The 27,034-nt window shown below is 41.1% G+C and overlaps 1 protein-coding gene across 1 annotated transcript in view; it reads right to left on the reverse strand.

Moving 5' to 3' along the window:
• The window catches only part of LOC117555396 (centrosomal protein of 120 kDa), a 36,541-nt gene extending 16,016 nt beyond the window's left edge, over positions 1 to 20,525 (reverse strand). The window contains 18 exon segments of the mRNA XM_034230300.1: positions 3,543 to 3,665; positions 5,755 to 5,916; positions 6,886 to 6,978; positions 7,177 to 7,266; positions 7,998 to 8,159; positions 9,077 to 9,173; positions 9,252 to 9,434; positions 10,498 to 10,647; positions 11,367 to 11,455; positions 11,457 to 11,539; positions 13,677 to 13,899; positions 14,628 to 14,852; positions 15,149 to 15,346; positions 16,318 to 16,466; positions 17,102 to 17,246; positions 17,330 to 17,444; positions 18,290 to 18,446; positions 20,266 to 20,525. Coding sequence (XP_034086191.1) covers positions 3,543 to 3,665; positions 5,755 to 5,916; positions 6,886 to 6,978; positions 7,177 to 7,266; positions 7,998 to 8,159; positions 9,077 to 9,173; positions 9,252 to 9,434; positions 10,498 to 10,647; positions 11,367 to 11,455; positions 11,457 to 11,539; positions 13,677 to 13,899; positions 14,628 to 14,852; positions 15,149 to 15,346; positions 16,318 to 16,466; positions 17,102 to 17,246; positions 17,330 to 17,444; positions 18,290 to 18,446; positions 20,266 to 20,311 — 2,490 coding nt within the window. The 5' untranslated portion in view covers positions 20,312 to 20,525.
• Between the last annotated feature and the right edge of the window lie 6,509 nt (positions 20,526 to 27,034).

Here is a 27,034-nt window from a genome sequence, read left to right on the forward strand (position 1 = left end):
TACTGAGTTTAGGCACGTTAATAACGTTGTAATGAAGTTGACTACAGTATATTCATATTTGTCAGTGCTTTCATGTCAATTCGGCGAACATAAACATAAATGATCGTGGTGAAGATGATGATTACATTAGGATTACAAATCGGTAGTGAGAGCTGCTGAATTTCCTCCCGTAGGATGTGATATAAAAACAAATCGATTACTTTTGTAGTTGTAAACTCAAGTGGATGAAACTACATTTATTAGTGCTTTCATGTCAATTCGTCGAACATATGATACATTAAATGATCGTGAGGATGATGATTAAAAATCGTTTGTTTGAGCCGGTCTGCATTTCCTGATGAGAAAACAAACCGATGCTTTTTGTAGTTGTAGTACACCAACATGGATTAAACGTGTGTTTTTTTCACCACAATGTTGGGGAAATTAATGGATAAAATGCACGGATTATTATTATTATTATTCCCACTCCATTCATGACACCAGGTCCACCGTTTCCCCGCAGCGAGGCTTCCCCCGTTGACAGTTTACGTGGGCTGGGTGCAGTCGCGGACTGGCCATCGGGACGAATCCCGATGGGCCGGTACCGAAGTGGGCCGGTCGGATAAATCACTAGCACATCCCCCATAGGCGGCACGTGAGGCTCAGGTTTGGGAAGGCTAAATAACTTGTTTTACCTGACGCTGCCCGCCTCCGGCGTCTATAGAAAAGAGATCAACTCAGTGTGCGGAGTTTAAATCTCTCAAGTCATATTACAGGATAAAGGAAATACAGTTTAAACTGCCGTATGCAGAGAAGACGCCGACGTGTCGCACTTATCATTCATATCACATCATCAATCAGATCATCGATCATATAATATCATAATATATCATATATTTCCTTATCTGCCGTATCTGGCCGTGCAACACTTACAGTGTCACATACTGTATGCAGAAGTATTATTTTAAGCAACACATTATGTTGACGAAACACTCGAGTCAAATGTAATTAAAGTCAGATCCACTCGTGTCTTAGATGGGGCAGTGATATCATAAAACTATACGCTTTCAAACACTCGGTAGGCCTAGTTATTTTTTAAACAGTTGTTCTGTATTCACCTTGCAGCAACTATGTGGCTCGTATCCTGGATTATATGTTTAAGTCACGGATGTCTAAAGCTCATATTTGTCTAATATTAGTTTACTTTTCATTAATGAAGTATGACGCTGCGCTGTCAGTACACCCTGTTTGTGATTGGTCAAATGTAGCTAACCCCGCCCCTTTCACGTGAACGCGCTCTCAACTGGAGAGAGAAACCCTGGCTTGATTTACCGAGTTGATAACCAGCGTCGTAGGACCGCTTAGCGAGATCTCGTTTGTTAGTTTGTTGTTATTAGTTAGTTTGTTACTCAAACATATCCAGGGTATGTTGAACTGGCTTCGTAGTACAGAGCACAGGTGGCTGGCAGCGCTAATGTGAAAGACACAGACATTGCATTATATTTGTATTTTACCAGGATGCAGTGACACAAATATTTACATATTTACATTTACTATCTACAGCACCCGCCGCCCCTGACATCCCCCACTCCCCCCGTTGACAATTTACTAGCGGTACCGAAGTGGGCCGGTCGAGAGTCCCGGGATGATTTTTAGTCCCATTCCACCACTGGCTACATGACCGTATGATCGCCCATATTGACGCACCTAATTCCTAAACTTCTAACAGATACAACATAAACCGATCCTTCAGCCTCATATGAGCTCTCAGACACGTTCAACATTAAACTGTCATCGCTGTCTGAGCTTGCTGCTGTGTGCGCCATCGTGCGTTTACATGCAGATGCTGGGATCCTGAACGGTGCAGATGGAGCGCTGTGCCCGCAATGACGTCACACGTAATTTGGCGGGACTTGAAGAAGAAAACTCGTGTCACAGGCTCTTTAAACACCCAATCAGATTCCTTGTATGTGTAACCTTACTTGACAATAGGGTTGTGTACCGAGAACCGGTTCCGGTTCGGAACGGGTTCCGTTATTTCGATTCCAACGGCATCATTTAGAAATGTGAATTTTGGTTCCGCATTTCGATGCCTGAGGAAATGTTTCTCGCCGCTCTCCGTAGCCTACTGTATGACCGCGGCGGCGCGGGAAATGTAGCATTGTACCTACACTTCCTACAGCGTAACCTGAGACCAGGGACGGCCCGTCGCACTGGCGGATGTTCGCCTAGGGCGCCAGATCTGTGGAGGCGCTGCGCTGACAGCTCTGGGAAAAAAATTAAATGTTTTGACCGTTGGGGCTCATCCTAATTGTCGGCCTTGATGTAACAACATTCATAATTAAGTAAATGTAACACCCTTTTCACCCCGGTTACACTTTTCATTTGCCCTGTACGATGGGCGCTGTAAGTGATGAAAATGGGGGATGTTGGCTTATCTGGCACCCGCAGCTGAGCGAGGGAGAAAGGGAGGGCGCTGTTGTTATTAGCATCTGGTGCTAGCTGCTCTAACGGAAGAAGAAAATGTTTCTACAATGATGTGGAGGGAGAGTCCTCTCCAGTCAGACTGAGAGGCTGATAACTACAGCTCAGTGAGGTAAAGGACTCTCAGTGTTTAGATAGTTCACTTTAGTCTAAGTTATCTCAGTGGGTCTCAAACGTTTTGATCACAATTTATGTAAACACATATTTCCAAGGTACTCCTTTATAATGATTGGGATAAAACAGGTTTGAAATCATTCCAATGTATACTATAGGACAGTAAACCAGACATATCGTTTTAAACTGGAGAGATACAAAAATATGCATAAATAAAATAGTAAAATAAGATATGAATGAACAACAAAAATAAAATACGTGACATGTATTTGTTATTGGCTATGGTAGGTTATTGGTTATGTTCACATACTTATTTAATTATTCAAATGTAAACCGATCTTTTTCATATGGGTGTTTAGAGTTGTACCCCCTAGATCTAGTCTCTAGTAATTCTGCTTAAAGTGCACCAGATTGAAGCATTTTACTTTAAAATGTTCAAACATTTCTTCCCGGTATGCCTGAGAAGGCAGATATGCTTGTTTTTCTCAACAAGAACTGTTTTTAAATGGGGGGGGGGGGGGGGGGGGGGGGGGTTTCCTTTAAAAGTTGCACTGTTGTAGCTTCAGTGGTTCTCAGGTTACAGTTACATAGCAGTGAATATAAACAGACTGATTCATGTGAATATTACTGGAAACTAACCTGTGTAAAAGTTTCTCATAAATGTAATTTTTTGGTGGAAGAAGCATGTATCATTTTTTACCCTGCCCCTCAAAGAATCGGAATCGAGAACCGTTAAGAACCGGAATCGAAAAGTAGAATCGGAATCGGAATCAGAATCGTGGAAATTCAAACGATACCCAACCCTACTTGACAATAAACCTGATTCTGATTTATTTGTATCACTTGTTCTTTGGTTGGATTTCTTTGTTTATATTAAGTGACAAGTTCATATTGAAATCATTTCTTTCTATGACATGTTAAGCACTTGTTATCTGGAAGTAGTGATACAGAAAGGAGTAGGTTACCTTCTCTAGAGTGAGCAGGTTGATCTCTGACTGCAGTCTGAACTCAGGTCTGATGTTCTGTTGTTCTCTGTAGACCTGGAACTCTCTCTCCAGCTGCTTATAGCGAGACTCACCATCTGCAATCTGGATACAAACAGAAACACAACCGTAAGACTCTACAGAGGGGGGTGAAAACTGCACAGCACGTCACCAGGACGGAGCTGCCATCCATGGAGGACCTCTACTCCCAGCGACTCAGGAAGAAAGCCCTCAGGATTATCAAAGACCCCAGCCTGCAATTTACTTGCTCCATTTTGTCTATTGTTCTATTTGATTGCATTGTTTATGTCTTTTACTTTTATGTTAAGTATATCATGTTGCTTTGTTGAAGGATGCTCTGACCACTTTACGCTTATCCTACATGACCTCCATTGGCTGGCTGTCAAATACATAATTGACTACAAACATTACTCACCACTTAGAAATCCTAAACAACCCTACCCTTAGCCCCAGGTCAGCTGTTTCCAACTGGAACAACCTCCATAGTCATATCCAAAAAGCAACCTTTAATCTTCTCCTTTCAATTGTCTTACAACTTTTTTGTATTTGTTGTTTTTTTCTTTAGTTGCTTGTTAAGTCTCTTCAAACATTGAGATTAGTGCTATATAAATACCATGTGTTTTTAATATTAATATTAGGGCCGGGACTCGATTAAAAAAATTAATCTAATTAATTAGAGGCTTTGTAATTAATTAATCGAAATTAATCGCATTTTTAATCACATGTAAATATTTGTCCTGAGAACAGTGAGAAGCAATTTTTTTCACATGGATTTTAGTATACCATTAGGCGCATTCACACCGCAGTACTTTTCCCACAAAGGTTCATGAGAACTTAGTTCATGAGAACTCTTTGAACCTGGGGGTGGATTAGGCAAATGAAGCCGCTGACGTCACTTCTTCTTCTTCTGCATTGGGTTTACTGGCAGGCCGCAAACCACTTCACGGCGTATACTGCCGCCCAAAGTCCCCGGCCGGAAGTCCCCGGAGTTGGGGACTGGCTTCAGTAGAAGCTGCTGGGAGTCCCAGCAGCCTTCCGAGTAAATCGCCAGAACGCCGACACCTCCTCATCTCCACCGCTCCCATGTTTTATTTTGTGTTGCCATAAGTGAGTCTCTCTGCGTTTCTGCGCTGGGCTAATGCTAATGCTAATAATGCTAATGCGAGGATAATAAAATGGCGGCTTCACAAAACTTTTTGGGAGTTTTACGGGGCGTGGTTTGCAATCCGCCCAGCCAATCAGAAATATAGCTCTTTTCTCACAAGAGAGCCGTACGAAAGTCCCTGCTCTCTAGCAGGGACTTTCGTGGGGGTAAAAAGGTTCTCGTGAACTAATTTTAGTACCGGCTCTTTTTGGTGTGAACGCGATAAAAGAGGCTAACGTCCACGCTAGCTGCTATATGTTTTGCATTGAGGTGATACTTGAGGCTTGATGTGCTGCGGTGATATGCGAATTCCTTTTTGCATAATTTGCACACAACCGTGCTCTTATCGACGCTTCCATCCGTCCGTTTTTTAAAACAACATTTCCCACTGTTGTTCACTATGGTTTGTTGTTGTCTGAAGTCATGAACGTTAGTTGGTGCTCCAGTATAATCGGTACGCCTGAAACTCATCCAGTGAGAAACGTTCCGCGGTGCAAAAATAAGTGAGATTAAAATGCGTTAATTTTTTTAACGCGTTAATTTTTGTGTAATTAATTAATCTTAATTAACGCGTTAAAGTCCCGGCCCTAATTAATATCATTACTGTAGATATTGTGCATATGACAAATAAAGCCCTGAATTTGTATGGTGTTGTTTTTGAGGTAAACTCCCTCTTTGTACACACTGGAGTACTGTTCCCAAACCAGTTCCAGTTCTAGCTCCGTGCTTTTTTGGTTTGTAACTATTTCACTGTTTAGGAACCAGTTGCTTTTCCACCGCCCAGAGCCCGACTGGTGCCACTTCGTGACCTTACTGCTTATGTTGCTTATTTTCTCAGCAAGGCCACTACCAACAACAAGAATGGGTGCTCATGTCGCTTTTAATTGTACGAAGCCCGATGAAATAGAAAAACGACTTCCCCAGCTGTATTCTCTTCTCCAGAGTGCAGTGGTTCATTGTTAACCACAGTGGTTGAGCGGTATTTGCTGACTGCTGGATTGACACACTACTTGTCCACTCTGTCCCCACCTGCTGCAGCAGCCGGGCCCGGTCCTCCTCCATCAGGCGGACTTTGTCCCTCTCCAGCGCCGCCCGGTGGTCACAGTCCTGCTGCAGCCTCCTGCTGCTCTCCTGCAGCTCCCTCTGGGTCAGATCGTGTTCGGCCCGCAGCTCCCTCTGCAGCCTCTGGGTCTGAACACACACACAGTCACACACGCACACACGCACACAGTCACACACGCACACAGTCACACCACTGTGGTGCATTACTAGCTAAAGGCAAGTCATAGGTTGATATTAGCAAGCATCCGATTGATATATTTATTGGATTTATGAGATAGTTATGGTATCAATACAAGATTTGGTTCACTAACAAGACATTGTAATTCAGGAGCAATTAGGATTTCTAAAAGAAGAAAGTTCACCGGTACTGCTGGTTAAGGTCATCAATATAATAATATTCAGCTTTTCTTTGTCTAATGTGACATTGTGACAGTAAATAAAAAGATTGTCAGAATTTTAACCAAACAATTAATACATTTATCTATAAAAAAGTTTGCGGATGAAATGATTAATATGAAAATAATAATAATTGCAGCCATATATCTAATAAAAAGATGTAGCAGGATTAATTAATTAAGTGTATATTTATATTGTATTAATTAATATTTTATATTCCATTCTTAGACATCATTTTTAAAGATCTCTTATATCTTGTTATTATTTCATGTGCAATGCCTTGTTTACATGCTGCTGTCACGGAAACAAATCACAAATCTGGATCAATAAAGTATATCTGAACAAAACCCCACGCCCCTCTGAGAGATATTTGGTTAAAAATAACACAATGGTGCTCTAGGAGGAGATTCAGGTGATAAGGTGGGGGGGGGGGGGGTTACCTTGGTTGATGATTACACAAGCCAAAAAATCATTATGACATCACAAAGTGGCCAAAATCTGATCAGCTCATTTTCAGACAGGTTTTTATAGAAATGGATCAGGACAAAAAGAGAGAGAATCTTTGTTCCTTAAATGTTCAGTCTCTTTACACAGAGGACACATGTTGATGTAGAAGAGACATGAAAACGTGGATTTTGCATAATAGGGGACCTTTAAATACATTTTTGAAAAAGCTGTGTAAATGGTTAAAGTGAGTCTGACCTCCAGCTCGGCCTCAGCCAGCTGCTTCTCTCTTTTCTCCAGATCAGACAGAGTCTTCTGAAGCTGCTCCTCCAGCACGTTGTACTCCACTTCCTGCAGGCAGAGGGACATTTAGGGAGAAGGCCAGAGGGAAACATGGGCAGTCATTATTACATTAGGATGTAAGTGTCCCATGAGTCTGTGTGAATATAAGTACTTGCAGTATATACAGTAATGTGCAAGCAGGGTGTGTGTGTGTGTGTGTGTGTGTGTGTGTGTGTGTGTGTGTGTGTGTGTGTGTGAGCGCTTCACCTTCTTCTTGACCAGAGCTTCTCTCTCTCGGTCTCTCCTCCTCCACTCCTCTGCCAGAGCCTGCATGTGGCTCAGCTCCTTCTTCCTCAACTGAAACAAACACAACAGGGTACTTATATCACTCTGTTCAAATACTCTGCTAAAAGAAGTCCTGCCATCAAAACCTAACTAAAGTATGAAAAGTATGATCAGCCTTTTGACTTAATAAAGTAGAACAAGTACTGTATATACGTTTCTATGCGGTGCTCATATTAAAGGGGCCCTGTTATGCTCTGTGGGGTTTCCCTTTCCTGTAGTGTGTTAAAAAGGTTTTGTAAATGGTGTCTGCAAGTCACAGTAGAGGCTCAAATTACAAATATGAACCTGAAAATGAGCATCATTTGTCCTCTTTAACTACTGTATACACTGTTAGGTCCCCAGAAACACATCATATTCAGCCTTCATCATATGCTTTGTGGTTTTCCTGTGATAACCATGTATGTCTAAAAAGGTCAACCTTTCATGAGTTTCTCAGAAAACAGCCCTGTTTCCATCTTTGTGACGTTGCTTTTAACAGCTGATCCAAGAGTCTTTTTCAATTCTTTACTTAGCTCAGAAAGTAGGTGCCGTCAGATGGTTGTAGTGGAGTTAGATGTAACATCATAACCTAATAAGTAGCATCAAATGAAAATACTGAAGTAAATAGACTCAAGGTAGGTCTATTTACTTAGCACTTGCTAGCAACATCTTTGTGTTTACCTGATGTTATTTTTATATTGTATCTAATAATTGTACTCTTTTATATCCGGCCTTTTCACGGTTCCTTTCAGTCTTGCGTGCACCTGATCATCGAACAGATCCTCCTGCTCCTCCTTCCACAGCTCCAGCTCCAGGGCCGTGCGGTACTCCAGGGTGTCTCTGGGGGCCAGGGGGCCCAGCGGGGGGACAGTGTGGTTTGGAGCAGCAGGGTGGGAGGGCGGCTGTTTGGGGACTGCAGGTTGGTCCTGATGACAGAGGAGGATTTATAACAAATACCATCACAGAACTTCACAGAAAGGGCGACTACAGTCAGAGGTGACTTTATGAAGTACACCCGTTACCGTAATCCAATACAAGAACTCATTCTCACTCATCCATTATTTCTAACTTTACAAAAGTGAAAATGTCCACGTTTGAATTGACAGTGTGAGAGATGAATGTAGCTATTCGTTAAAGTTCATCTCAACATTATTAGGTTAGATGTATTGGATTACACGATTCAGTATTCTCTAGATCATCTTGAAAGCGTCATCCATGCATCCATTAACACTAGAGTAGATTACTGTACTTACCCCTGCAAATACCCCAAACTCTGCTGCAAGGTTACATAACTCAGGCTCACTTTTTTAGAATTGCTTTAATGTGATTTTATTTTTGTTTGATCTCACGTGTTATATCATTGTTTAGTTCATTTTGTTATTTTCTTTTCTGTTGGTGTATTTCTAATGGTGTTCTGTTTTATGTGAAAGAACTTTGTAACTAAGAGAAAAACAATAACAACCATCTTGAGTCAAGGTGTTTTGAGCTTCTTTCAGTTTTTGGTTTTTTTGCAGTGTTTTTAGCAAATGCTGCGCATGCTTCGTCAAGTTGATGAAGATGTTTCTTAATTTGCATTTGTTTTGGCACATTTGTGTTTTTATTTATATTTGCATCATTTTTTTAACGGCATCGCGTTTCTCATAAGGTACGTGTTTTGTGCCGTTGTGTAATGCGTCGTGGCCACCATACATTATTTACAACTTGTTTTTTATGTCTGGAATTAGTTTGTTTTTGTTGCATTTGTGGAAGTCGTTTTACATTTACAGATTACACATTCACAAAGTGGTTGTTGATTTGTTCACACAAATAATAAATCTACCTCCACAACACACATCGTTCCCACCTGTGAAGAGTCGGACACGATGACCTCTCTGGCTTTAACCGGTCCCAGGTCCTCCAGTGTTGCCACGTAGCTCAACTCTGCCACCTTCTCCCCGGGACTGAAAGAAAGAAAAAGTTGTTTAACATTAGTTGCCGTGCACCAAGTGATCAGTGTGTCAGTCCGTGCTGCTTCCTACCGCTGTGCCGCGACCACAGGGATGCGGTCCTGGTGAGTCTGTCTCCAGCTCTGCTCTCCGGAAGACGCCCGCAGTCTGCTCCTCTCCGAGCTCAGCAGGTGGGACAGCTGGATGGAGGCTCGTCCTATCAGCTGGTCCCTGCTGGTGGAGTCTCTGTGCCAAACCTCCACCACCAGAGGAACCCTACAACACACGATGAGTTCAGATACCTTTCACTGAAATGCTTCCACAGCAGCTCCATTTTTAACATTCAGAGACAAAACTCAGTCTTACAGCACCATCTGCTGGACCAACGTGATTTTGCAGACAAAAAGATAATATTTTTGTAGCTTTAGTCAATTTTCTTTTTAAATATTTGTTTTTCTCTTTCAGTCTTCAAATGAAGCTGCTTATTAAATAAATGACAAGTTTTGTTGTAAGCCAATAAGATGTTAAGTTAATGATTGTGCCGTGCCTGCTGATCCCAGAACAAGTTGCTAAAACACTTTGGAATTTGGTACCCAAAATAACAATTTAAATAATCATTTTGTATCAATACTTAGAAGGTGAGTGATTTGAAAAAGACATGCGTTACATTCAATGCCGAAAGCGGAGCAGCTCCCTACACAATGTTAACATGTAATGTAATAAAGACAAGAAAACTGAGAATCCAACACATAAGAAATTAATTAGTGCAATAATAAAAATATAGTGGAAAATATGTTTGAAAATAGAATCAAATGTAATAGCGGAACAATTAGTTCAGTTATTTGTAGTGTTATTTTTTCAGCACTTTGCATGCATATACTGTATTTTTTACACAATTTAAAAGGTGGGGTAGGTAATTTAGGAGAAACCAGCTCGAGTGCGCTAGAATTTGAAAATACACAGCCGGAACAAATCTGCCACTTCCTCACAGAGCCCCTCCTCCAACACACACGAACGCGCACATGACCAATGAGGGCACGAGATAAGTTTGTGCACAGATGGAAGGCTGACAGGCAGGTAGACCATCCAGTTATTTTAGCCGGGCCAGCTAAAATGATTGGTCGTGCTTTTTACAATACTACGGCTTCCACAGATGACATTTTTTAATGGATTTTTTGTCAAAGCACTTCAGATATTCATTGCTATCGGGATGTTAAGAGAATTCCATGGAATATAACAACAAGTTTAAAAAAAAAGTCGAGCCGGTTTCTCAAACGTACCTACCCCGCCTTTAAGCATGGAAAGGAAAATATGTTTCGTTTTTGTACGATTCTGGTACCTGAGGAAGGTGTCCTGCAGTTGTTGTGGCAGAGCGGCAAAGTCGAAGGCGCAGTAAGACTGAGGCAGAGACGCCTCCATGTTCCTCTGCAGCTCCACAGGAGGGTTGGTCATGATGGGAGCAGCACTGCCGAAGAACTGATATGAGTACCTGCAACACAACAAAAAAACACCAATACACATTTTAAAGAACATGTAGATGTTTTTAACTTATGAAGTGGATATATCTACATTTCATGGCCTACAAGAATTGTCCAACTCAAAAAACGTCTTCTTAATGCAGCTGAAGGTCCAATAGGCGCGTTCACACTTTTCCCACTTTAGTTCCGATATAGTTCCGAAATGTTGCGTTCACACTAAAACAAAAAATCCAGAACTAACATGAGAACCTTTTTCTGATTGGCTGGGCGGATTGCAAACCACGCCGCGTAAAACTCCCAAAAAGTTTTGTGAAGCGGCCATTTTATTATCCTTGCATTAGCATTATTAGCATTAGCCCAGCGCACAAACGCAGAGAGACTAACTTATGGCTACACAAAAGAAAACATGGGAGCGGTGGAGAAGAGGAGGTGTCGGCGTTCTGACGATTAAAGAGTTCTCATGAACCTTTGTGGGAAAAGTACTGCGGTGTGAAAGCGCCTAATGTCATTCAAAAAGGCAAAGAAAGCAATTATTTCCAAAACAAAGAAAAACGTCCAAAAAGGAATCAATGTCAACGGCAGTCGAGTAGGGTAAAATACCAACATACTAAAGAGCATCAGCGTATGTCAACCAGACATTCCCTTACATTTGTGGAGGTTTTACAAGTGACCTGTTATCATACCAAACAGGTTCTCTGGAGACAGCTGAGATTAGGATGAAGTCTTTCACCTGAGTGTGACAGCGATGGGGTGTGTGAGGCTCAGGTGTCCCAGGCTGCGGAGGTCCAGAGAGAAGCAGTAGTGATGGGCGGAGGGGGGGGATGGACACTTTGGGAGCAGAGACGCTGACGGATGAAGCTCCACCTTCTGCTGTAGCTCCAGCTTGAACCTCCAAATCTGCCGCTGGACACATGAACAAATTCAATGTTACTTGTTGGGGAAAGGGATGGGTTTGGGCTACAGAGTGAGTGTTGCAGGAATGAGTCCTAAAACCCGGAAATAGTTCGCATTTTAGGTCTTCAGCTTCCCTCGTTTTTAAGTCAACAGTATTTTGAACTTGTTTTAAGTTAAATTCCTGAAATAAAGAAATAAAATACGGAATGATTTACCCCACTGGGGAATGTCCGAAGCTTCTATGCTTCATAAAAACAGCAGAAGCTAACAAGTGACTAAATGAGACTGTTAATCAACTCCGAACATAAGCCGCCTTTAGCCAAGTGGTGGTGATGTGTTATTGTGTGAACGTTAGCTTTGTACTTTGCATTTACACTTCAAAAATGGCAAAGTTGTGTCCATATGTGGAGATTATCCTGCTGAATAAAAGACGACATAAAGGTGTGTTTGCCACAGAGCTTATTTCTGCAATATTTCGTATTCCACCAATAAATAAAAACATCGTTTTTTGCCAAGGCACCCCTTGTGACCCATCATGCACCCATCATGGCACCCATCATGGTGCGGGTCTGCCAACAAAAATACGTCATCACTGCACCACAATGAATATTGGGACTCTGTTGGTTATTTAGGGTGTGTGTGTATGTCACTGAGTAACTCATTAGACCTGCACCTTAATCATTCGTTTTGTTTGTCACAGAGAGGGGAAATGTAAGGCATCGAGAAATGGCTTTTTTTGGACTGGTATTGCAATTGATATATGATTCACAATATTAATAATAATGACTATTTTCACATCATCATTCTCACGATCATTCAATAATATATTTAAATGATCATGATGTGATTATTTAAAGGTGACCTATCATGCAAAACGCACCTTTGTACGTCTCTTATACATGAATATGTGTCCCCGGTGTGTCAGGGAACTCACCAAGTGTCAGAAAACACAACCCTCTCTCTTTTCCTCCATACCCAAATCTCTAAAAACGGGGCTGCAACGGATCTGATACAGACTGATACAGATTTGAAAATGCTCTGACGTCAGGAACGAGGAGCTCCGCCTATATGGCCAACTCTCCACCTATCAGGGGAATGTGGGGTTGCGTGGCATGGTAACAGCATGGTAACATGACGCTCGTGCCTCGCCCCCCTCCTTTGCAGGGGGGCGTGGTCAGCTGCAGCTCATTTCCCACAGAATCAGCCCTTGCTAAAACAGGGCTGGAATAGAGCAAATAGAGCTAAATGAGGCATGGCTAAAATGCAGGATCTGTTATATAATATATTATTCAAATATAGCATGATAGGTCCACTTTAAGAGGATTTGACCAGATAAAGATATTTTATTTAGTACAATATGATTTTTAGGATCTTTTTTAGTTTAGTTTTTAGTTATCTTTGCAGAAGCACAATCCTTATTTCAAAATAATATTTCCATATATTTTCCTGTAAGGTTAAGATTAAGATGAACTTTTATTAATCCTTGAGGAAGAATTCAGTATTTTCACTCGTGTTATTTTACAATTACACACCACCGGGAATCAGTTGAGGGTTCGGTGCCTTGCCCAAGGACACCTCAGCAGTGCCCAGGAGGCGAACTGGCACCTCTCCAGCTACAAGAACACACTGTCTTTTTGCTTCTATCGGGTCTTGAACCGACGACCCTTCGGTTCCCCGACCATTCCCTACAGACTGAGCTACTGCCGCCCCCCCCAAATATTGCCCCTCCTGCTATTTGAATATTGCCCTCACCCATATTACGATCATGATTTCATTTAGATTCATCGTGAACCCCTGATACACAATTGTTTATTTTTGCTTCATGTAGGCTATGGATATTATTTTGACTTTATACAATTAATAGAAAGTATGCTGTTATTATTTGTATTTCTGCTTCTTCTTGCACTATTGTGATTGTTGTATGTGTTATTTATGTCTGGTAGATAAGATTTCCATTGCCAAAATGACACTGTAGCTGTTGTGCATATGACAATGAAGCCGTTGAATCTTGAAACTCACGACCTCTGGCTCTCTTTTAGGGATAAAGCTTGTCAGACAGACCTACCCAGCGGCTACATTGTTGCTGTGATCGTCGCTACAAAATTATTCTTTGATGCGACTTCTTCGGTGGTATTTACAGCCTTACCTTCCAGCTGTCCCGCCTGCTCTTTGCCGCGTTGAAGCTCCTCCAGAAGACTCTCTGCTTCGCTCTCTGTATGAGAGGACGGCGGAGGAAGAGAGGCAGGAGGAGAGGCAGGAGGGTTGTGGACCGGAGAGGAGCTTCGAGGTCTCCTTTGTGCAGCAGGAGGAAGAGAGGGAGGAGGGATGGAGTGGGTCGGAGGTCCACTTCCTTCTTTATTCCCTAAAGACTGGAGAACAGAGAGAAGTAAATATGATGAAGAGTAAAGCCTTCTGCACTGACAAATATGAAAAGATTCTCACTTTAAAGACTCTTTACTAATGTGTTGGAAGGCTAGCCAAGTGTTTCTTAAAAAAGTATTTTGTTTCTGCAATAAAAAGACTCCTGTAGGGTTTAAAAGTTAAACAAAGAGTGTCACTGGGTCTGATAGTTGAGTAGATTGCAACAATAAAAAAAAGAGTCAAATTCATCATCTGTTTAACCCGATCACACAGTTACTTTGTGTTGTGTTTGCACAAAAGGGAAAACAATTACTATATATAGGTTACTCTGCATTCAAGTACTTGTAATGTAGTGGTGTAAAAATACCCCAAACTATACATGACTCAATCAAAATGACTATTGAGGGACATTGAGACAAATCCACTATAGATGAGGTACAGATACTCTTCTTCACGCGTTCACACACACTTCGCCAAAGCTAATGTTTGGTCACAAACAAATGACATTACTGTCACATGACTTCTCCTCACCATCACTAAGCTAAAGGGGGTTAATGTTCAGGGTGCTGTTGTTTAGTCGTTCTGAGATCTCTTCAAATGTTCCTGGTCACTTCCTCATTCCTTCACCACTCTATTGGGACATGTCAAACTAAATGACCTGATTAATTCACTTTTTCTTTCATTTAAAAACACTTGGAACACCTGCTGTGAGTCCACATGGCCTGAGTTTGTGTACCTGTGGTGTGACATCCTCCCTCCTCAGGGTGACAGCCACCCCCACAGTGGGCTGCAGGTCGGGGGGCAGAGCCGGCAGCGCCTGTTTGGTGCGTTTAGGAGGCTGGAGGATAAACGCTCCCTCCACCGTCGCTGCCTTGTTCTGCAGATCCACAGACACAGCCGCGAGAGCCGAGAGAGAGACGTCTGTGCTGCCCAGGGAGTGGTTCCCACAGCACAGGTACACCTGAGGAGACAGGAACTTATGATGAAACATGGCCAGGAACAGAAGGGAGATCATCTCACCTCCTCCATCACCGTCTTCTACGCTGCATCGACAGCCAAGGGCCCGGGACCCTGACTCTTTAATAGATTCTTGTATAGGGGCCCTATTCTGCTTTTTGGGGTTGTCCCCTTCCTGCAGTGTGTTAAAGGTTTAACATGTAAACTTGTCACAGAGTAGAGGCACAAAATACAAATATGAACATGGAAATTAGCATAATATCTCCTCTTTAAAACTCTGATATATTGGACATAATTCACCTGTAAAGGGGGTTGCTGAGACAGGAAGGTCTGCAGGATCTGTTTGCTGCTGCGGATGCGCACAGAGGCGCGCTCCGGCTCGAAGTCAGGGCTCAGCAGGTTGTGGAAGGGCTCGCTGGTGATGTCGTTCCCCAGTAAAGAGTAGTAGAAGAAGAACCCCGATCCCTCTGCTGACAGCTTCAGAGTGCTGGGGATCAACTGTGGGAAACAACAAGAAAGCACATGCAGTGTGTTTGTTGGTTCAAACTATGGGATAAAGGGTGTAGGAATGAGTCCTAAAAGCCAGAAATGAGTTAGCTTTTTGCAACGTCTGGTTCCTTCGTGTTTTTGGTAAGATGCCTGAAAAAAGATCTGTGGTTCACACTAGCTTAATAGATTTTCACGTTTAGTTTTAAGACATAAAATACATCACTAAAGTCCCCACTGGTGAAGGTCCAAAGTGCTTTGTTTCTTGACTAAAGAGGTGTAATTTGGAGTCTGTGTCTTCAGAGGCTTTCATGACACAACGGAGGACAGACTGTCAGTGGTGAAAAGTTAAAACAATAATGTTTAAACAACATTTACCACCCGAGATATTCTTTCGTTTTCAAAATATCATCAATCTGTGAATTTCAACACATTATATAAAAGAAGGTTGTTGTTAGGGATAGGTTAGGATTAGCTCTGATTGGTTGGCAGGTTGGCTCTGTTGTGATTGGTCAAACGCTTAGAGATGTACCTCCCCTTAGTATTTCATGCACAATGTGTTGGAGCGCTAGCCAATAGCAAGTGTTACATGATGTCACTATATTATATTACTGAAATAAACAAAGGAGTCCAATGGAGGTGTCTCAGCAAGGGGGGAGTGTGTGGGAGAGAAACTCCCTCTGGAGGGAACGCAGGGATGTTTGCCTTTGCAGACCATTAACGTGCACAGAAACCTATAGAACACACTACAGTAGAGACAGAACAGCAGCCATCTGTCAGCTTACTTTATTCTTATACGTGAAAAGAGAAGTTTGAGCGAAAACAAGCAAGAAAGAGTTTCCGGCACAGAAAAAGGAGTGCTTCTCCATTTTTCTGTAATTACATTATCTGGATTTGTTGCCCCGCGGGAACTTAACCTCAGTGTGCCTAAACTAACAATAGTATAACAGCTCAGAGTTCAGGGATCAAAGTGCTGTCCTTACCTGTTCTAGTTTGGTAGCAAAAGCCACGGTGACGGACAGGACGAACATGTCACCGCAGTGATCTGCAGGTCCCACCTGATGGTAGCCCTGGTCTTGGATCAGTGTGGCCTCCAGCTTGTCTGGCAGCATGGCAGTTACTGCAGGAGAACCTACCAGAGCAGAGCAGCACATGATTTACAAGGAAGGACGAGGAAAACTAGAATGACAGCCTCAAGGCTGCATGTCTCCACCAACCAATCAAATTACACTTTCATCCATGCCTGTACAATATCCTAAGTTCATTATTTTATCCTATGGTGTAAAATGGTCTTAATTAGCATATCTCCAATCATGTAAATGTGTGTCGGAAGGTCACAGTGTCCATGAACCATGAGAGAGCTTAAAGAGAAAGCACCAAGCTGCAGCATTAACAGCACATTCACTACAAAGACTATTTCCAAAGTGAAACATTGTTAGCTTCAAAAGGAAAGAATTTCCCAAATTGGGATCAATAAACTATAAATCTATCTATCTTACTATCTATGTTAGTTTGAAAGGTTTTAGTAGTACTAAAGTACATTGCCGACAGTTCTAAACGGCCCAAAACACTTCCTTTAGGAGCAAAAGCACTGCAGTTACAAAAACGATGCTGAGTTAGTCTGTTTCATTATTGTAAGTGTTTTTGTCAGTTTATTTGAAATGGACAGACAGACAGACAGACAGACAGACAGACAGACAGACAGACAGACAGACAGACAGACAGACAGACAGACAGACAGACAGACAGACAGACAGACCAGCTGACCTTGTCGGGGCGGGGCTTTCTTGGCTTTGAACCTATCAGGAGAGGGATCGGAGGGCTTGGTGTCGCTCTCCAGCGCCATGCTGAGGAAGAGGGCGGGTCTTTGTTTGGTGTATTTGCTGCTCAGCAACGGATACCAGCGAGGGTCCTGACAGAACAAAACGTTTACTTTATTTTGACTTTCATCACTGAGAGTAACATGTCCCAAAGAGAGAAGGAGAAGAGCTTCACCTGTTTGACCTCCTGTGCAGAGCGGAGGTCCAGCACGATGTAGCCCACGCTCTCTTTCTTCTTACTGACAGAGTCGATGGCAAAACACTGGAGCTTGATGGGAGTTCTCTGCAGTCTGCGGGACAGAAGAGGCTTCATTACACAGTTTGGGGTTTATGCATCTTTACAATATCAAACTCAAGAGAGGGAGAGAGAAGGTTAACAGGTTTACAATCATTTCAAAACATGAAATCGTCATTTTAGTTTGTGTCTTTTTTGCTAACTGATAGTATTTATTTGTGATCAGCTGTTTATCATTGTTCTACTAACTAGGACTTTGTTTTGAATGGTGACTATTATTATTAATTGTATTGTATTATTAATTGTATGTATGTATTGTAACATCTAGAAACAGTGATGTTACCATATTACCATAAATAAACAGCAGGGAATCAAAGTTGGTACAATCAGTCAATTAATCAAACAACAAGAAAATATTTTGCATGTTTTTGATAATCGATTGATCATTTAGGTTATTTTCCAAACTAATGTAACAACAATGTTCTCCTTTAGCTCGTCTTAAAACAACTGAAGGAGTGTGATATACATTGGTGTATAGAGCAATCAATTAACAAAGTAAAAGGGAAATGCAGATTCATTGATTATGAAAGTAATCTTTGAGTCGATAACCTTTTGTCACCCTCAATCTGAAAAATCTTTAAAGTCTGGTGACGCCGACTTCAGTTGAATGATTTGATCAGCTTAGTAAAACAAACATGACATTTAACTGACACTTTTATCCAAACCACCTTAAATACACTTCCATACCATTTGGAAGCAATCTGAAGCAACTTGCCCAATGACACTTCCTCATGCTGACCCTGAGATAAGTGTTAGATAGTGAAGCCGCCCTGAGCCACAGCCACCCAATTGAAAAGAGTGTGGTAGAAATGGTTGTTGTAATGTAAAGTAGCATGAGACCTGTGCTGGTGCAGCGTCCTGCGGTCGAGCTCCCAGGCGAGCTCCGTGCTGAAGTGCGGCTGCTCGCTGTGCTCGGCCGGGTCTGTGGCCAGCTGCTCGCCATCGAAGCTCGCCTGCACCACCAGACTGAGACGGGGACTCTTCGGGAATTGGCGACCTGAGTAGCAAAATACATATTAACTTTCTTTATAGTTTATACATACCTTACTGTGTCTCCTGTACACTGCTAACATACTATTAGATACATTAAGGTTTGAATGGTTTTGCACAATTTCACAATACACAAACATAACAAATGACGAGTGCAGGAAGAGGCAAATAACCTATTGGGCTTATTTAAAGCCTCTACCTGAATAATGATAACAAAATCACAATTATATATAAAACAAAAGATCAATATATCAACAATTGCTTCAATTCAATACAAAAATGGCAGACTTTAAAGACAACATACTATACTAAAATGTTTAACAAAATAACACTATATAAACCAGGCATCATATAGTGGTCAAATCATGTTTGAAGGTATGTTTTGAAGCAATGCAGCGAGGAACAGCTATGGTTGGAGTTCCAGATCTTTCCCTAAAACGGATGGTACATTGAGATGAGACACTTAGGGGGGTGGAGATTTGATGAGTGGCGTGTTGTATCAAAATGAAATTGTGACATTTTCTGAAGTCTGTATTGAAGTGCAGAGGGATGATCCCTTTTCCTGAGTATATTTTGTAAATACAAACACACATTTCATAAACGTTGATGTCATAAACTGTACAAATCTGAGGACTGTTAAATAAAGGAGCAGAGGAGATATGGGACTTTGTTGCAATCCTTACGAAGCGTTTCTGGAGGGACACCATTTTATGGAGAGAATTTGGGAAAGATCTTCCCCATACTACTACTATGAAAGGTTTGGATGCATTTGACAAAAGAATAAGAAGACAGTTTGACGTGACACAATGAGCCACTCTCTTTATTATACTAGTTGATTTATGAATTGTTGTCAACATTTTCTCTCCAACTCAAATTATCATTAACTCTCAGGAATGAGTTACTTGAGACTTGAGGCATATCAACAGACTGAATTTACATTTTAGATGAGTCCTTGATGATATTTTGCCACTAAAAACAATAAAGTTGGATTTGTGTATGTATGATGAGTCATGACTCGGTCTCATAAAGGTTCCGGTGATGGCTCGCGGCATTATCTGGTAAGCAGACACTTTGGCACAGCATTTGTATAATATCATTTTTCTGGGATGCATTTGATATTGAGGTTACACAAAAGGGATAGAAAGTTGTTAGATTACTTTTATATTGTCATACTTAGATTATATTACTGATTACATTTGTTACAGGTAAATAGTAAATGTATTGTAATAAACCGCTCCCAACCCTGATTGAATAAGTCTTCAGGTGTTTAGACTAAGTGAGTTTCTACTTTTCAAAGCCTATTTGACGAATAGATGCGTAAACATATCTAAAGAAAAAACGATATACTCAAGTCGATCTATTCTAAATTATTGTTGCTTCTCTTTCCCTACTGGGATATTTGCAATAAAATGTTTAAGACTCCAACTAACTAGCAATTTATTCGACTAATCATTTGGTCTATAACATGTCAGAAAAAAGTAAAAAAATGTCCCTCCTAGTATCTCAAACTCCAAGGTGATGTATTTAAACGTTCTGTTTTGTAGGCACGAAACCATAAGACACTTACTTAAAAAAAATAATTGATTGGATTTTAGGCTGTTTTTTTCCTTTTACTGTAATAAATGGTCCGAATGTGGTGCTTTGACATAAATGACCGTCTCTAGCTTTTACCGAAACAGCAGAGACAATGCTTAAGGTTGGACATGCTACATATTGTATTATTATGAATAGTAAGTTCGTTGTATACAGTAACACACATTTACTATTGTCCCACACTGGTCATTGATATTGTAAATTGGTACTTAAGAACATAACTGTGTTCTTACCTTCAAGGATGGACACAACGATAAGAAGTTGGTCTGTCTTCGACATGATGACATTTGTACAACTTTCACGTGACGCAGTTATCCAAAGTCCTCTTTACACTGTCGCTTATGTCAGAAAACAACTTTTGGGCATGACATTTAAACACAGCAGATATTGCATTTGTTTATTTGGACGCAGAGTGTCCGTTGAAGGCTGCAAACAGCCGCTCTGTTGTCAAGCTTTGGCGCCACCCATTTTGTTTTAAAAGCGGAAGTGATGAAGGAGACGGTTGCCTGCTCGGCGCCCCTGCTGGTCGGTTATGGCTAGAAAGGATCCGTGTTGTGTCAAACAACGAGAGAGAGTTTGCAAGTCACGTGGCTGAATGTTTACGTTTGGCAGGCAGCCTTTCATTTGCGATCGTTAACATCAGTGGGCCACAGCAAATGATGGTGAGAAGCTAAACTATTAATGATGTCAATTACAGGGAGTGTGATTGTTAAAATAGGATGATAGCGGTCTTGCTGTTCAAAGAAGAATGACAACACTGTAGATCACCAACACTATGGTTTATTTTTTATTCACAGGCAGGTCAACGTTGTCGCAGTAAAAGTCCCAAGATAGCTCCTGGTGCAATAAAATGTTCCCTTTCAGTGTTTCACTATTATATCTGATGTTTCTCTATGAATATTGCTGCTGCATTAATGTATGTTGCATGTTACTTCTGATGTGTTTACCTCCTGTATATCCCGTTGTGTAGTGTAATCTGCAGCAATGCATCATATTCTATAAGATCATGTGTAGCTTTGTCCTGTGTCCACGTATCTTTCAAAAGTAAACTTTTCAAGAGTTCCTCAGAAAAACAGCTGTTTTCAGCTTTGTGACGATGCATTTTCCAGCTGATCCAAGAGGCTTTTTAAACACCTTACTTTACATTACATTGCATTTAGCTGACGCTTTTATCCAAAGCGACTTACAATAAGTGCGTTCGACCAACAAAATACAAACTTGAAGAAAACAGAATCATATAAGTACATCAGGTTTCATAGAGCAAAAACATTTCAAGTGCTACTCAACTGGCTTTAGATAAGCCAGTCCTTTATTAGTATATAAGTGCTTTGTTAATAGTTCTATTGCTCGAAGTGGAGTCGAAAGAAAAGAAGGAGGCTTTAGAAGGAGGGAAATGTTCTCAACACATAAAGGAACACTTTATCCTTCAGTTCACAAACATTCAACATCAACACATTTGGAGATACGTGGTTTTCACTGGAGGAAGGGGATGAATAACTGTAATCTAAAACTAACTAAAGCTGTCGTGTAACTAAATGTAGTGGAAGTAGTATACAATGGAAATACTCAAGTAAAGTACAAGTACCCTGAATATGTACTTAAGTAGCCTCTATATTCGAGTAAATGTACTGACTGCTTTGTGTACCAATATCTCATATTGAGAGGTAAACTAACAATGTAACTAAGGATTGTGTATTTGATTGGTTGATTTAGCTATATGATGATTTACTAAAATAATGAAAAGTTCCAACATCTAAATTAAAATCAAGTATGCAAAAGTACCAGACACAGGAACAGTACATATCAGACTGACAGACAGCTATACTGTATATATTGTGTGTATATATTAATATCTGTACATAGTAGTCAATGTTTATGTTTACTTCATTCAGATTTGTTGTCCTTGTTTTTAGCTGTTTGTTTCTATGCAAGTACATTGAGAGTTAGAAAAAACAGTCAAACTCCTTGTCTGTGTACACACTTATTTGGCCAATAAAGCTATTTCTGATCAATCTGAATTATTTCCCCATGTCATTTTAATACAAAGCTATTTTATGAAGACCTGGGTCAGGTTATCATTTTTCTTCTCTCCATTAAGGTTTTTATCTCCACTTGTCCCCAGCAACCATTCTTTCCTCTTGCATTTGTCTCATCACTACTATAGACGCCACTGACATTGAATTACTACTGAAACTACCACAGTCGCTCTTGATTAGCTTATTTGATTCAGCACTAACATGTTGTAGTTTATTGACTGAACATTAGTAATCTGTCTCTGTGGTTTGCATTTGCAGTTCTGTGTGACATCCTAATTTGAATCCAGTCTGTAATTAGATTTATATTAAGGTTTTAATAATGAAATGAAGTCATGAATCGAGTTCAAGGTTAAGATCATCTTTATTATCCTAAGTACAAAAATGAACATACAACTTTAATATAAGAGTAACGAATAAAACAAAATAACATTATGCAACTCTAATCTTCTTGCTGATACTTTTCAAAGTGACTTTTACATTTCCTCTACTTCCCCTGCTCTGCTTTCAACTCTGCTCTTTACTCCGTCTTCCCTGTTTCCTTTGTTCTCCTCTCCTCATCTCCTCCTCAGACTCTCCTCCTTTTGCTGCTTGCTCTCATATCCCCTCATCTCCTCCTCAGACTCTCCTGCTTTTGCTGCTTGCTCTCATATCCCCTCCTCTCTTCATCTACTACTTTTGCTGCTTGCTCTCATATCCCCTCCTCTCCTCATCTCCTCCTCAGACTCTGCTCCTTTTGCTGCTTTTGCTGTTAGATATTTAGACTGTAATGACAGCTTATCATATACTATTTATAACTACATCAATCACATGCAATGCATACAAAAAGTTGTTTTACTTACCACTTCTTTACAGCTCCATTAATCTCCAAGCTTCCGACATTCACCTGGCGGTGGTGCCTTGGATGAAAACAACTTGTGATATGATACAAGGCAACACAAAGAGTTAACACCTATCCACAGCAATACGCACAATGAGAGGACTAATGGTCTACTAGGTTTTATGGTCCTCTCCTGCCTTTTGTGTTTGGGGGGCCTGAAGGTGAGAGGAAGACTATTGTCATGTGGGCTGTGTTGCTTTACGTCCTCCAAAAGATCATTTATTCTTGATATCACCGTACACATGAACGTCTCATCCTGTAGGTGGTATGTGTGCTCAGTAATTTCCCGCAATAAGGTCCCACACTGCTGTCGTTTCTCTCTCTCTTGAGGACTTTGAGTGGTTACCACTGTTCTTGGAATAGGTTTCCTCCGTGCGGACAGGGGTGTTGGGGATTTAGTTAGTCTAGGTTTCTTTAATATAACAAAAAAACACATAAACCTATAAAACTAATACATTAACGAATTAAATAATCCAAACTTCAGTGAGGCAGCCATGCTAAATCTAAAGGATCATATTTGCAATATTTTCTCTTGTGAAGGCAAAGGACAGACGAACGTTTAAGTTGAGGCAGAGTGGACTCGGTAAGTCCAAGTTTTAAATGCTGTTAAAATCAATATTATTAAAAAAAATGTTTTTTATGAAAAATGTATTTCACTGACCTGTCCCGAAACTGGGTGGTTTTGATGCCCTTCAATTTTGGGAAAGTATGCTGCGAAGAGCGCTACTGTCTTTACTTTGCTCTGGTCATCTTTAAGTGCCTGTTTCAGTTGTTGGGATGCCTCCCGCTTCCCTTTTTCATTGTTGACAGATATCTACAAATACAGAAACATGTGTGTTTGTGTAAAGACATTAAATACATGATCATTAAAGGAAATATAAAGTTAAGGTGCCTACTTTATATTCAGGGAACTTCATCACATGCACAACATTGATCGTAGCAGGGCAATCCATTTTCTTGGTGTGTTGCACCAGACATCGCCTTCCTGGGAACCCAGTGTGGTCCTTTCGGTGGCCACAAATTGCTCCCTTCGTTTAGTGCACACGATTACATTGTGAAAATGTTCCCATTAAATAAACTATCTTGTGTTGTAAACCTGAACTGACACTCCACCATACAAACCAAAGTCGAACTATTAAGGAAGAAGGTTCGGTTATCCCCCTGCCTTGGATATGTTTAAAATGTATACATACAAAATATGTGAATATTTTGTTACAATTGCAGTTAATGTCTTCTCTGTAATTTGTACACTTTGCAAATTCATCCTGCAGAATGCATTGGACCCTGTTGCGGGCCATATGTCTGACACCACTGACACACATGCATAACGTCGCAAACGTACATCGTGGATCACGTCTGAACTTTCAATACACTACACTGTAATAATCAGGGGTGCACATAACTTTTTTGCCCTGGTTCTCAAAGGAGCACCTGGAGATGTTGCTTGGTGCTCATCCTTAAAATGAAATAAACCGTAACTTTTGAGGGGGTCTTTATTTGCCAGACACACGGCACTGAACACACATGCAGAGGTGAACACAGAACACACATGCAGAGGTGAACACAAGACAACATTAGCACGACCAGTAATCCTACAAGCTGTCATCACTACCCTCCTGACTGTTCTCCTCACTGTCTTCCTCTCTGTCAGACATGGTAGCTGATGATGTAGGCCTACTACTTCCTCTCTGGTTGAGTCTGCGATTAGCTGCTTGCATCCACAAGTCAACAGCTGGGTTTGGGTCGAAAGTCTCTGTTGTCATCTTAGAAAAGTGGATGTAATCAAATAAGTATGTGAACATAACCAATAACCTACCATAGCCAATAACAAATGGATGTAACTTATTTTATTTGTGTTGTTCATTCATATCTTATTTTACCTTAAAAAAAAAAATGTATCTCTCCAGTTTTAAAGGATATGTTTGGTTACTGTCCTATAGTATACATTGGAATGATTTCAAACCTGTTTATCCCAATAATTATAAAGGAGTGCCTTGGAAACATGTGTTTACATAAATTGTGACCAAATCGTTTGAACTATCTAAACACTCAAGATTACTTTACCTCACTGAGCTGTATTATCAGCCTCTCAGTCTGACTGGGAGGACTCTCTCTCCACATTATTCTAGAAACATCTTCTTCTTATATCCGTTAAAGCAGCTAGCACCAGATTCTAATAACAGCGCCGGTACCGGTGCACCCTCCCTCTCTCCCTCACTCACTCGCATTTTGGCTGTGAGCTGCGGTTGCCAGATAAGCCAACATCCCCCATTTTCATCACTTACAGCGCCCATCGTACAAGGCAAATGAAACGTGTAACCGGGGTGAAAAGGGTGTACATTTACTTAATTGTGAATATCGTTACATCAAGGCCGAAAATTAGGATGAGCACCAACGGTCAAAAAAAATGTTTTTCCCTCCCAAAACTGCCAGCGCAGCGCCTCCACAGATCTGGCGCCCTAGGCGAACATCTATTACGCCAGCGCTACGGGCCGGCCCTGAGTTCATATGCAACTAGCAAATATCTTTCTCTCTTCTCTCTCCCCTCTATTCTCTCTTCTCCCTCTCAATGTTGGTGCGCAAATGCGCCTTTTTTCAAATGACCCGGGCTGCTTCTCAGGTCGATTAAGGTAAGTAGAAGAAGTTTCATTAAAAAAAAATACTTGAAAGTATTTTTCGTAGATTTTCAAACTTTCAAACGTGTCAATTTGACCCTGAATGTAACAGGAGGGTTAAATGAAATCCTTGCTTCCCTCACTTGCGTCGTTTCCCTGCGTTTAGTCCCTCCCACCAGGGAAGCATGGAGGGACGCAAGGAAACCACGAGCAGCAGGGAAATGAGTTTTAAGAGCAATGGGACGTCCTTTCCTCCCGAGCGTCACGTGAAGCGACGTCCGTTTGTGATGACGCTGCACAGCTGTTCGTCTGGCAGCAGCCAGCTCTGTCCCCGTTATTTCCACAAACACCCCCGCCTCTGTTAGTGCACATTTACTGACAAACATTAGTATCATCTGTTGTAGATCCAAATACATGAAATAAAATAAGAAGTCATTCTCAAAAAAGATAAACGCCATTCTTAAAATATATAAACGAACAATAGTTTGATTAATATTGATTAGAGTTGTAGTGCCGAGAGATAGGGAGTCAGAGGCGGTGCAATGGAGGTACAAAGCTTGCTTCAATGAGCAGCAGAAATGTAGATCTTGTTGGGGTCGCAGCCCGGGACGACAAGAGAAAGAGCCAGGAGGGCACACAACATATATAGATAACAACACATATATGTCCGTGTGGAAACAATAGCCCCAACTGTAGTTCCATGTATGAATTATGTCCCAGTGTATTAATAGGTGGTCACCACAGAGTGCACAATAGAAATAAAATAATTGAGAGAAGAAAAAGAGATATGTTATCTATCAAAACCCAGTTAGATTAACATTCATTGGATTGCACACTTTGTTTGTTTGTGTGGATATGTAGCATATTAACATTTTAATAGCACTTAATGACTGACTGAATGGAAATGACAATAAATGAAAATGTGAAACGAAAAAAGCGATCATGAAAATGTTTCCAATAAATGAATAAAATGATTTTTGACCACTTTGTTGTTCAGATATATCACATATTTGTAACTAAATGATACATGAATTGAAACAAAACACGGTATAAACTGAGGAGTGAGTCCCGTGAGGTTCATGTATTTTCTTCACTCCGCTGGGAAACTGCTCTCATGTCAAGAAGCATCAGATCAGTGCATGCACTGCCTCGTCCAATCAGTGAGCGATACACAGTAAGGGGGCGGGGTGAGTATCTGAGGATTTCATCGGAGGATGGTCTGGTGGTTCCTCCATTATCGCTCCTCGATCCTCGGTCCTCAGGTGAGCCATGGGACGGTACTCAAGATGGCGCAGGCAAATCAACTTCCGGTGAGACCGAGGACCGAGGAGCGAGGAAATGAAAATAGTCGACCTGAGAAGCAGCCCCGGTCTTGTTTGACAGCTTATCATATACTATTTATAACTACATCAATCACATGCAATGCATACAAAAAGTTGTTTTACTTACCACTTCTTTACAGCTCCATTAATCT

The sequence above is a fragment of the Gymnodraco acuticeps genome, unplaced genomic scaffold (assembly GCF_902827175.1).
Source record: "Gymnodraco acuticeps unplaced genomic scaffold, fGymAcu1.1, whole genome shotgun sequence".
Classification (NCBI taxonomy): Eukaryota; Metazoa; Chordata; class Actinopteri; order Perciformes; family Bathydraconidae; genus Gymnodraco; species Gymnodraco acuticeps.